Genomic DNA, 13,106 nt, shown 5'->3' with positions numbered 1-13,106 from the left:
CAGCGTTACAATGCAACACATAAAAAAAAGCTAGTAACGCACATTAACCATTTCAGCCCGCGGGGATTTTTCACCTTATGCATCAAAGCAATTTTCACCTCCCATTCATTCGCTAATAACTTTGTCACTACTTATCACAATTTATTGCTCTATATCTTGTTTTTTCCACCACTAATTAGGCTTTCTTTGGGTGGTACATTTTGCTAAGAATTATTTTTTTATAAATGCATTTTAACAGGATTAATACGAAAAAAATTGAAAAAAATCATTATTTCTCAGTTTTCGGCTTTATAGCTTTAAAATAATCCATGCTACCATAATTAAAACCTATGTATTTTATTTGCCCGTTTGTCTTGGTTATGACACCATTTACATTTTGTCCCTATCACGATGTATGGCGCCAATATTTTATTTGGAAATAAAGATGCATTTTTTCTATTTGGCGTCCATCACTATTTACACGCTTATAATTTAAAAAATGTTCGTAGTATACTCCCTTCAAATGCATATTTAAAAAGTTCAGACCCTTGGGTAACTATTTATGTCTTTTTTTTTTAAATGTAATTTTTTTCCATTAAAAAATGTATTTGGGTAATATTTTGGTGTGGGAAATAAACAGATAATTTTTAATGTTATTATATGTGTAAATTGTAATGTAAAAAATATGTAGATGTAGTTTTACTATTTGGCCACAAGATGGCCACCTTGAGTTTTTTTTTCTCTCCTTGTGCTTCTCGCTAACCGGAAGCACAAGGATGGCGTGGAAAATTTTACGTGCAGAAAGACTGAAGCCTCTTGTAAGAGTGCTTCAGTTTTTCTGCTGGGGACATGGATCAGTGATCCGGAACCATTTTCCCATTCACTGATCTCAGGGCTACTGGGGGACAGCACGGGGGCATGGGGGTGCGCCCGCTATCGCGCGTGGGAGTGCGCTGAAGCGCTGCACCGCAGCAGCGCAGCCGCCCAGATGTGAGCTTTACGTTCGGGCGGCAGAAATGGTTAATGCTGTGTTACCGTCAGTCCATCACATGTATAAGATACAGTGAAGCATACAGGCAATGAGAAGTATGCTTTCCTGTACCCGGTAACGTGTGTGTTTAGAGGTAACACACTGCAGCAGTGCGTTACCATAACACTACACGTTACAATGCAACACTGACATCCCACTGTGAACGTCCTATAGGCTTATCATTGCAGTGCGGTAACTGTGAACATAGCCTCAGCCAAAAAAAGGTTGACATTCCATCTTAGGTAGATGTCCATAAACTCATGACTTTGTATGGCATTTTTCAGAGATTCCAGTGGAGAGAGTTATTATCATTTTTACAGTTTATGGAGCCTAGTTTAGCTTTACCTGTTGCATTTTTTTGGCATGCAGGTTGGAAATAAAATATGTCCTGATGGCCATTTATCTCAGTTCTAATTTGTTCATCTTGGAAATGGTCCAGTCACATGCAACAGCGGCTGCACATCATTGGTCTGTGGTTTCACGCTGCATACATTTGTGTAGGCTTATTGGCATCGCATTGACCTTTCTTGATAAGTAACATTGTTTTCTCACATTAATTAATGTGTATGTGTCCATTCGCTTATTCACAAATAGTTTATTTTTTCCTATGTTGCAGGTCAGTGAGTACAATCAGAAACCAGCGTTACCATATCCATGCCAACCTCTCGTTTGCCATTCTAGTTGCACAGATTCTTCTTCTGGTCAGCTTTCGTTTTATACCTGGGACGGTATGTATGCTCTTTAGTGAGTTCAAATAGGTGTGTGTGAGTGTGTGTGTGTGTGTTTGTGTGTGTGCGTGCGTGCGTGCGTGCGTGTGTGTGTGTGTGTGTGTGTGTGTGTGTGCACTAGCCCCAAATAAAGGGAGATCTGGTCAGTAGAATATCGAGACCTGGGTGAGTAGCCTCTCATTTACACTTCTCTCAGGACTTTACATAGATTAGGCAGGAGAGAAATCCAGGCCCTGGTTACATACATATACAGTACACAAGAATTGCAACTTCTGTAAAAATGTCCCCTCTAATAAGTAATAATTTGCTAAATGATTAGTCCTCTGCCATATGACATCAAACACACTGTATACGTGTTGCACAGATATACAGATGTTATTAACCATTTCAGGACAGGTTTTGACCCTTAAAAAACAAAATAATTTTCGCATTTCAGAGCTCCTCCCATTCATTCAGCGATGACTTTATAGTTACTTATCACACTGAAATGATCTACAGTATATATTGTTTTTTTCGCCACAAATTACGATTTCTATGGGTGGTACTTTTTGCTATAAATTATTTTATGTTATATGCATTGTAAAAGGAGAATAATAGGAAAAAAAAAGAAAAAAAAATCATTATTTCTCAGTTTTCAGCCATTATAGTATTAAAATAAAACATGCTTTGATACATAAAACCCACACATTTTATTTGCCCATTTCTCCCGGTTAGTACAATGTTTAAATTGTGTCCCTAGTACAATGTATGACTATAATATATTATCTGGAAATAAAGGAGCATTTTTTCCGTTTAGGGATTTTTAATACTATTTCACTTATTACAAGACTTTTTTGCAAAATTAACAGTAATATTGTCAGGCATGGACTCACCCCCACCGCCAGCGGTAGTGCGAACGCCGCGCTCGCGGCTGACGTCATCGGGACCCCGAACTTCCGGTCTGTCCCGGCGGCATCCTCCTCCGCTCAGCGTACCACCAGGAGCATGTCTCAGCAGGGCAGGGCAACGCGCGCACGCACGGAGCGTCACGCCCTTTATGCCCTGAGGAGGAAAATCACATGAGCAGGCTGCCGGGACAGTTGCCGCCTCCTTCCTGACATCATCGGGGGGGGTGGAGTTTGCTGAAGTGACAGTCTGCATTTAAGCAGCAGACTGTCAGTATTCTGTGTCCGCTGTAGCGATCACACCTGTGTTAGCTCTCGGATCCACAGTATACTTATATATTGGTACTGCCAATATATAAGTACTGGAAGAAACATACCATTGTGATTTATCTGTGCCTTTGACCTTTTTGCTCGTTCTTGACCTTGCTCTTGCCTAATCCTCTTGTACTTTTGCCTATCTGATCTCCTGTTGCCGACCTTGCTGTACCTCTCGTTTTCGCCTCTGATCTGTGATACTGTACCTTGATATTCCGATCTCCTGTTGCCGTACCCCGGCTCGTTATTAAACTCCGTCCTAGCCTCCTGATTCTGTACCTTGCTTAATTGATACTCTGTTGCCGAATTTTGCTTGTTTCACTATCCTCCTCCAGCGGGCCCTTGCCGCTGGACGGAAGTTGCCACTAGCAGTGTGTCTCGCCACTGCGTAGTGCCTATTACTGTTGCACCAATCACTATACACCTTGAGTGGGCAGGGGTTAGTTTATATATCGGATTGTCGGTGAGACTGCAGCTCACCCATAATCAGATATACGTCTGTGTGCCGGTGATACTGCAGATTACCGGTAATCAGACACTCTCTGCGTCCACCTATCATCACAGATCGTGACAGTACAGCGGACCAAAAAATGGATGCTCTGGTCCAGCAGGTTAACACTTTGACGACAGTCGTCGCTCAATTAAACCAGACCGTTAAAGATCAGCAGGTCCAGCTTAACCGACTAGCTGAGGTTGTGCAAAACCTGCAAGCACCAGTTAATCCCGCTCCTGTATTACCGGTTGAACCCAAAATGCCGTTACCCAAATTGTTTTCAGGAGAACGCTCCGATTTCCGTAATTTCCGGGATCGGTGTCAATCATATTTTCAAATGCGTCCCATTTCCTCTGGTTCTGAGTTGCAAAGGGTCACGCTCATAAGAACCCTTTTACAAGGAGACTCACAGACATGGGCCTATAGCCTACCCTTGGGTCATGAGGCTCTTACCTCTGTAGAAATTTTTTTCGAAGCCATGGCGGTCGTGTATGACGATCCAGATACTTCCGCCACAGCTGAGAGGAAATTAAAAAGACTCAAACAGGGTCAGAATTCAGTGGAAACCTATGCTGCGGAATTCCACAAATGGTCATTTTCTACCAGGTGGGAGGCGCAGTCTCTTTTGGATCGCTTCCTAACGGGGTTGTCTGATTCTGTGTCGGAATTAATGCTAAGTCATCCTGAACCTAGAACTTTAGATGAGGCCATAAGTCTTGCCATCAAAATAGACCGCAGAGTACGTTTTCACAGGTCTACCAGGCAGCGACCCTTCATGCGCTCACAACCTTCCACAAGTGTTACCACTTCCTCTTCTACTGAGGAGCCCATGCAGCTGGGTCACTCTAAATTATCCGAGACAGAGAAATTGAGAAGGAGAAAAGAGGGTCTGTGCTTATATTGTGGGGACAAGGGTCATATTGCCTCTGTTTGTTCCAAGAAGCCGGAAAACTTCTCCGCCTAGGGTTAGTCGGGGGTACTACCCTGGGCGAGAATTCCGTACCTCCAAAAGATAAAATCTTATTTCCCATTTCCATTTCTTGGGACAAACAAGACATTGCACTGCAGGCTTTTATTGATACGGGCGCTGCAGCCAATTTTATGGATTATAATTTAGCACTTAAATTAGGCATACCGGTGGTTCCTCTTGAGAAACGTATCATAGTCACTGCAATCGACGATTCCCCATTACAAGATAGTCAACCTGTCTCTATCACTCCTGAATTAATCTGCACCGTTGGGGTTTTACATTGTGAAAAATTACGATTTTACCTTATCAGAATGCCTTCTTGCTCGATTATATTGGGCCTTCCCTGGTTACGGTTACATTCTCCACAGATTGATTGGTCTTCTGGTCAGTTGCTGTCTTGGTCAACCTACTGTCAGAAGCACTGCATATCAAAATGCCCTCTTCGTTCCACTCAATTAACCCCTCAAGGTTTACCTCAGCCTTATAGCTCCTTCGCTGATGTGTTTTGTCCACGATCGGCCGATTCACTACCACCTCATAGGCCTTATGACTGTCCAATCGAGCTTAGACCAGGAACCATGCCCCCTAGAGGTCATCTTTATAATCTCACGGGACCCGAAAAGGTGGCCATGAGGGAGTACATTCAGGAAAACTTAGATAAGGGGTTCATTAGACCCTCTAGATCACCCGCGGGGGCAGGATTTTTCTTCGTAAAGAAAAAAGATGGGGGGCTGCGTCCCTGCATCGACTATCGAGCTCTTAATGCCATAACGATAAAGAACCGATACCCACTCCCCCTGATTGATGATCTCTTTTTTCAGGTCACAGGTGCCCAGATCTTTACTAAACTAGATCTCAGGGGAGCTTACAATCTGGTCAGAATTAGACAGGGTGACGAATGGAAGACGGCATTTAATACTCAGGATGGGCATTACGAGTACCTAGTCATGCCCTTTGGTCTGTGTAATGCCCCCGCTGTTTTCCAAGAATTAGTTAATGACATTTTTAGGGAGGTGGTAGGGAAATTTGTGGTCGTTTATTTGGACGACATTCTGATTTTTTCTCGCAATATCAGGGAACATAGATCTCAGGTCCAGTATGTATTACAAAAGTTACGGGAGAATTCATTATATGCCAAGTTGGAGAAATGTTTGTTTGAAGTCAATGAAGTCCCATTTCTTGGCTATATCATTTCCAGATCTGGGTTAGCTATGGATAGCAGTAAAGTTGCGGCAGTTTTAGACTGGCCGCAACCAGTTGATCTAAAGGCCTTACAACGTTTTCTGGGGTTTGCTAACTATTACAGGAAATTCATAAAGGGGTACTCCGCTCTGGTAGCTCCCCTCACTGACATGACTAAGAAAGGGGCTAATGTTAGCAATTGGTCTCCCGAAGCCATTTCTGCTTTTACGAGTCTTAAAACTGCCTTTTGTTCGGCCCCCATTTTGCACCATGTCGATTCGTCCAGGCCATTCATAGTGGAGGTAGACGCGTCAGAGATCGGGGTTGGGGCAGTCTTGTCACAATACTCCGGATCACAAGGGAGACTTCACCCTTGCGCGTTTTTTTCGAAAACATTTTCTGAGGCAGAGAGGAATTACGATATCGGGAACAGGGAGCTATTAGCCGTGAAGTTGGCTTTTGAGGAGTGGCGACACTGGCTGGAGGGGGCGGAACATGTGATTACGGTCTATACGGATCATAAGAACCTGGAATATCTGAAGGGGGCTAAGAGGTTAAATCCCAGGCAGGCACGGTGGTCTTTATTCTTTTCTAGGTTTGATTTCATCATCACGTTTAAACCTGGAAGCAAAAATATCAAGGCTGATGCTCTTTCACGATGTTTTGACATTGAATCAGTACTGCCCTCCGAACCAGATCCAATTTTATCTGAGAAAATTGTCGTAGCCAGTATAGACTCTATGAGGGATATTGCCTCTGTCCTGCTTCCCTACCAACAGGATAGTCCAGTAGGGAAACCGTCTGACCTCATGTTTGTACCGTTACAGTTCAGATTACAAATACTTCAATTCTTTCATGCTCATAAGCTAGCTGGTCACCCTGGAGTGGCTCGAACTAGAGAATTATTGTCCAGGAGCGTCTGGTGGCCTTCGTGGAGGAGTGATGTGGAGGATTTTGTTGTGTCTTGTTCAGTGTGCTCACGGAGTAAACCCTCACGTGTATCTCCGATGGGTACCCTCCAGCCGCTGCCTATACCCTCCGAGCCCTGGACTCATGTATCCATGGATTTTGTGGGGGAATTACCACCCTCGGACGGTAATACGGTGATTTGGGTCATTGTGGACCGATTCTCTAAGATGGCTCATTTTGTACCTTTGAAGAAACTTCCTTCCGCTAAAGAACTTGCAGATCTTTTCGTAATCCACATTCTTCGTCTTCACGGGGTTCCTGAGAACATAGTATCTGACAGGGGGGTGCAGTTCATTTCAGAATTCTGGAGAGAATTTTGCAAGGCATTAGGGATCACCCTCTCCTTTTCATCTGGGTTTCATCCCCAAACTAATGGGCAAACGGAGAGAATGAATCAGTCCTTGGAACAATACCTCCGATGTTATGTGGCAGACAATCAAACAGAGTGGGTTCAGTACTTACCATATTCTGAATTTGCCCATAATAATCTTCGGAGTTCTTCCTCTGGGTTTTCACCTTTTCAAATTGTCAATGGAAGGTCACCAAGGTTTTCATCACTCCCTGTCAGGTCCTCACCTTTTCCTGCCCTAGAGGTCTGGCAAGAGACGCTAAGAACTCTTTGGAGGGAGGTTAATAATAATTTAAGGAAAACAGTCTCGGCCCAGAAACAACAGGCTGACCGAAGGCGTTCTCCTGAGTGGGAGTTCTCTCCCGGAGATCTTGTCTGGATCTCCACTCGGCATATCGCCTTACGACAGCCATCAGCTAAACTTGGACCTAAATTTATAGGTCCATATCCTGTAGCCAAAAGGATCAATAGGGTATCTTATCAAGTGACATTACCTCAGTCAATGCGGGGAGTAAGAACATTTCATGTGTCATTGCTGAAACCCGCAGTACAGGTGGACTCTGGTCCCCCCCCTGTGCTTGTTGACGGTGAACCTGAGTATGAGGTTGAGAGAATTCTGGATTCCCGGTTTGTTCAGAATTCTCTTCAGTATCTGGTTCATTGGAAGGGTTATGGTCCGGAGGAGAGATCCTGGGTACCAGCACATCAATTTCATGCACAGGAACTCATACGGGAATTTCATGATACAAACCCTGATAGACCTTCATTGGCGCGTTCGGAGACCACGCCTCAGGGGAGGGGTAATGTCAGGCATGGACTCACCCCCACTGCCAGCGGTAGTGCGAACGCCGCGCTCGCGGCTGACGTCATCGGGACCCCGAACTTCCGGTCTGTCCCGGCGGCATCCTCCTCCGCTCAGCGTACCACCAGGAGCATGTCTCAGCAGGGCAGGGCAACGCGCGCACGCACGGAGCGTCACGCCCTTTATGCCCTGAGGAGGAAAATCACATGAGCAGGCTGCCGGGACAGTTGCCGCCTCCTTCCTGACATCATCGGGGGGGTGGAGTTTGCTGAAGTGACAGTCTGCATTTAAGCAGCAGACTGTCAGTATTCTGTGTCCGCTGTAGCGATCACACCTGTGTTAGCTCTCGGATCCACAGTATACTTATATATTGGTACTGCCAATATATAAGTACTGGAAGAAACATACCATTGTGATTTATCTGTGCCTTTGACCTTTTTGCTCGTTCTTGACCTTGCTCTTGCCTAATCCTCTTGTACTTTTGCCTATCTGATCTCCTGTTGCCGACCTTGCTGTACCTCTCGTTTTCGCCTCTGATCTGTGATACTGTACCTTGATATTCCGATCTCCTGTTGCCGTACCCCGGCTCGTTATTAAACTCCGTCCTAGCCTCCTGATTCTGTACCTTGCTTTATTGATACTCTGTTGCCGAATTTTGCTTGTTTCACTATCCTCCTCCAGCGGGCCCTTGCCGCTGGACGGAAGTTGCCACTAGCAGTGTGTCTCGCCACTGCGTAGTGCCTATTACTGTTGCACCAATCACTATACACCTTGAGTGGGCAGGGGTTAGTTTATATATCGGATTGTCGGTGAGACTGCAGCTCACCCATAATCAGATATACGTCTGTGTGCCGGTGATACTGCAGATTACCGGTAATCAGACACTCTCTGCGTCCACCTATCATCACAGATCGTGACAAATATACTCTCCTGACATACATATTAGAAAAGTCCCTAAGGTAACTATTAATGTACATTTTTTTAAATGATGTAATTTATTTCAATTTTTTAACAAGTGTTTTATTTCTGTAACTGTGGGGCAGGGTTGGAAGGGGTTACAAATAATAATAATAATAATAATAAAAAATAAAAAAATAATAATAATACAATTTCTATGTAAAACAGTATAGTGGTATAATTAGGTGTATTTTTACTTTTTAACCACAAGATGGTGCTACTGAGACTGTGTTTCTATTAATAAAACACGGAAGAACATGGAAGTGTCGGGTCTGAGAGCTTGTGTGACCTTATCAAAGTCTCAGAAGACACAGGAACGGTGATCGGGATTGAGAAATGGATGATTCTCATATCCCGATCACAGATGGACGGGGCTGCGATGGTGGAGGGAAAGAAAGTGGCGTGGGGATTGTGAACGCGGCGGTAAGCTAGCAGTATGCATATCTACCCCCTGATCCACATGTGAAGTTTATAGTGGCGTAGAAATGCGTGCCAAGGATCCTAACGTGGTTAAAAACAATTCACTCCTATCACATTATAATCTGTAAAACCTTTAGTATACAAATAAATACATTTAATGCCAAAGTCAGTAAAGAGACTATGAAAGAAACAAAACATGAATTCGAGTTTAAGTTAAAACAAATAAATGATTGACAGACTATTGTATATGTAGTTCTGTGGCAATTCCTCCGGTCTTTATATTTAAGATTAAATATCACATTGACTTTGAGGTTTGTTTAACCTAGCCATAATGTCAAAATAACACGGAAACTGAACAATCATCACTTGACATTTAAAACAACAGTCACCGAGTGGATTTTCTTCATAAATGTAATATTTGTTTGAACAACCCAAGTTTTCTTCTTTAACTTTAAACATACTTTGGCAAATCACTGCTGAAAAAAATACTTGGAAATAAAATCTGTTTAAATAAGCCAAAATAAGTGTTTGTTGCACAAAGCAATTGTATATGTAGTCAGCTAGCCAAATGTAGCATAACAAAATATCCAGGATCCAGCAAGACTCAGTAAGCCCTTTGGAGGACTGCAACCAATGCTTTCATGTCGTAATATCCCATGGCTGCCAAATTGAGGAGGGAATTAGCTCCATTTACCAAGCATTCTGTTTAGCTGTCCCCAAAGCGTGACTTGGTCCAGTGTTAACTCAGTTGCTGAAATTGGTTGGTGTGACTTTGTGTTTAGAAATGCAATCCATCTCTTTCAGAGCGGATGATATCATGTTAATATATCAAATGAAAACCCTTATAAGGAGCCTTTTCTACGTTCGGTTCAAAAGAGATTTCTTCTAATGTTGAAAGATATAGTCAATAAAAAAGAACTAGGTGACATTCACTGGTAAAGGGAAACCAGGAACGTTTGGGCGTTGCCATAGGGGCCCATACAAATTTTTGGCTTTAAGGGGAAATTTGGGCACTATATTTATTATCGGCACCTTATATTTATCATTGTTCTGCAGCGAAGGCTGTGCTTATATCGATGAGTAAGGGGGAGGGGGGTTGGTTAAGCATGTTTGGTTAAGCATATGCCTAACCCTATCTACCCCCGAACTGATCCCTAACCCTAACTAAATGGAGGCTAAAATAGGCAGTCTGGGCACTGCCATAGGTGCCAATGTTTGGGAAACTTACGTTTGGTAACGCTAAAGTAAATGGCTACCCAGAACTTGTTAAAGGGAACTTTGCATTGGGCATTGAAAAAATCTACAATTTTCCCTGTAGATGACCAAAATATGTCATTTTGTAGCTAATCAAAGATAGTCAACTAGATGGAATATATATCATTCTGTAGCTGACCAAAGATGATCCTCTAGAGGGAATATGTGTCATTCTGTAGTTGACCAAAGATGATCCTCTAGATGGAATATGTGTCATTTTGTAGCTGACCAAAGCTAGTCCTCTAGAATGGAATATGTGTCATTCTGTAGCTGACCAAAGATGATCCTCTAGATGGAATATGTGTCATTCTGTAGCTGACCAAAGCTAGTCCTCTAGAATGGAATATGTGCCATTCTGTAGCTGATCAAAGTGATCCTCCAGATGGAATATGTGTCATTCTGTAGCTGACCAAAGCTACCGTGTTTCCCTGAAAATAAGACACCCCCTGAGAATAAGACCTAGCAGGAATTTCAAGAATTCTTGAAATATAAGACATCCCCCAAATTTAAGCCCTAGCTAGGCAGCAGCCCACACGACACTAGCAAGTAACGCTCAATACAAAGCCAAATACAAGAGAGCAGCAGTATATTGTGAGTTCTATAGTCCTGTATGTGTCAGGCAATTTGTGTTTTTGTTGAAGCCAGCCCTCCTGATCTGTCATGATGAGCTTCAGCAGCACTTCACCTCCTCATCATTTCCCAGGACACACAGCTTATCCTACCATAGCTCTGGGGAGCCTGACAGAGTTCTCTGCTTGCAAGAAATAGACTCTCACCCACATGAGCAGCAGAATCAATTTCTTGTAAGTGAGAGCTTATATCTGCAAACCACAAGGTTTGTGTATGTTGCATGTGCTTCATCATGACATGTAGTATATACAGTATATTTTGTATAAGAAAACTACCAGTGTTTGCCCAAATATAAGACATCCTCTGAAAATAAGCCCTAGCACATCTTTTAGAGCAAAAATTAATATAAGACAGTGTCTCATTTTTGGGGAAACACGGTAGTCCTCTAGATGGTTTTGTTTCTGGACTTGTGTGAGTTAAACAGCCTTGAAAAATGACTAAAGCTGAAAGTTATTTTATATACAATGTATCAGTCCATCATCTGCTATTCATTACCATTGTAAAAGGAATTATTATTTTGCAATTTGTCAGCCAAAGGATTAGAAAACAACAGGACAATCTGAACACTCAATTCAAACATGTAAACTATATTTACGATTTGGACAACCATAATAACCTTGTGTCTATATAATTTACACAAGCTGTCTTTCCCTGCATATTGATAATATCAGTGTGATAATGTGTAAGCTATTTGGAAATGAAAAGCCAGCTTTGTATTGATAGCAGAGGGAGATCCATATCGAGAGCATTGGAATGTTTCCAATCGTTACTTCTCAGAGACTGACTGAAGTGACTTTTATACAGTTCTACAGAGCAGAATATTGATATTTCTTGCAGTAATTTCTATTTGAGCATTTTGTCATTTTGTCGTAAGAAAAATTCATAAGCCTTCTGCATTATATAGTGGTGGCTGTCATTATACTTTCCAGTTAAGCTTTAGAGAAAAGGCGAAAGTATTAAAGAAAAGAACGTGCATTCCATGCTGATGACTGGTGTTAAAAAAAAAAGTACAAATTGCTGATATTTTTTAAAGGGTATTTTTTATATGAATATGTAAAAGTGTAATGCAAATCTGAACTGAAAATTAAAAGTCAAAATAAACTTACACACATCATACTTACCTCCTGTGTAGGCCACTTATAAATCTCTTTCCCTTCTCCTGCGTCCTGTTTGTCCACTGTGATCAATTAAATTCTTTGTCCTCCATTTTGAAAATGGACATGACCCCTTAAACTGAACCTCCGGACTAAAAATCGACTCAGCAGCACTGAAAAGGCCAGGGGCCTGATTCACAAAGCGGTGCTAACAGTTAGCACGCTGGTGAAAAGCCCTTTATCATGCCTAAACTCAGTTTAGGCATGATAAGTTTAGGTGTGATAAGTTTAGGTGTGATAAGTTTAGGCATGATAAGTTTAGGTGTGATAAGTTTAGGCATGAAAAGTTTAAGCACCAACTGCGTTAGTACCGCAGTGCACAGCTGATCAAAAGTTTTGCGCTAGCAAAGTCTGGTGCACTTCGCATAGAGTTTAATGGCGCTGCTTTGCGTGCGGGACTTTGCACGCTATCTACACTTATCTAAACTTAGCATGCCTAAACTTATCACACCTAAACTTATCACACCTAAACTTATCATGCCTAAACTGGCTTTTCACCAGTGTGGTGCAATGGTTATCACGCCTAAAGTCTCTAACTGGGTTAGCACCGTTTTGTGAATCGAGCCCCTGGTGTTTCTTTAACAGTTTCACAGCATCAGAACTTTGTTTCTCTTATCCAAGCCTCATTTTTAGCTGCACAGAAGAAAACTGCCCGGGCTTTTTCCCCCTGATGTTGTGCAAAGCATGATGGGATTTCTGATGTTGTTGCTCTCGTTCTGCTGTTTTGGTGCAAATTGTTTTTTTTTTTACATTTTGAATTTGACATTTGAAGCCTAGCGTGTGCAGCTGGGAGGGGTTATCAGGACACAGGACAGTTGGAACTGTGTCTCCTGCTCCCTGTCATCTCCTTTCAACCAAAAAGATGGCTGCCCCCATGACAAAGATGGCAGCCCCCATGAATCACAAACATTTGCCTGTTCTTTTAAAACAGAGTGGGTAAAAAATTATATTACCTATCTATTCTAATTAACATAACTAATGTAACTTAAT

General features: G+C 42.5%; 1 protein-coding gene across 1 annotated transcript in view; it reads left to right on the top strand.

Annotated features, from left to right (window-relative positions):
- Positions 1-13,106, top strand: part of LOC137532788 (adhesion G-protein coupled receptor D1-like) — an 853,822-nt gene that overhangs the window by 689,756 nt on the left and 150,960 nt on the right. Inside the window, exon 17 of the mRNA XM_068253730.1 lies at positions 1,626-1,737. Coding sequence (XP_068109831.1) covers positions 1,626-1,737 — 112 coding nt within the window. The remainder of the gene's footprint in view (positions 1-1,625; positions 1,738-13,106) is intronic.

The sequence above is a fragment of the Hyperolius riggenbachi genome, chromosome 1 (assembly GCF_040937935.1).
Source record: "Hyperolius riggenbachi isolate aHypRig1 chromosome 1, aHypRig1.pri, whole genome shotgun sequence".
NCBI lineage: Eukaryota > Metazoa > Chordata > Amphibia > Anura > Hyperoliidae > Hyperolius > Hyperolius riggenbachi.
The sequence above is the reverse complement of the archived record's forward strand: the minus strand, read 5'-3'. Positions and strand labels throughout refer to the sequence as shown.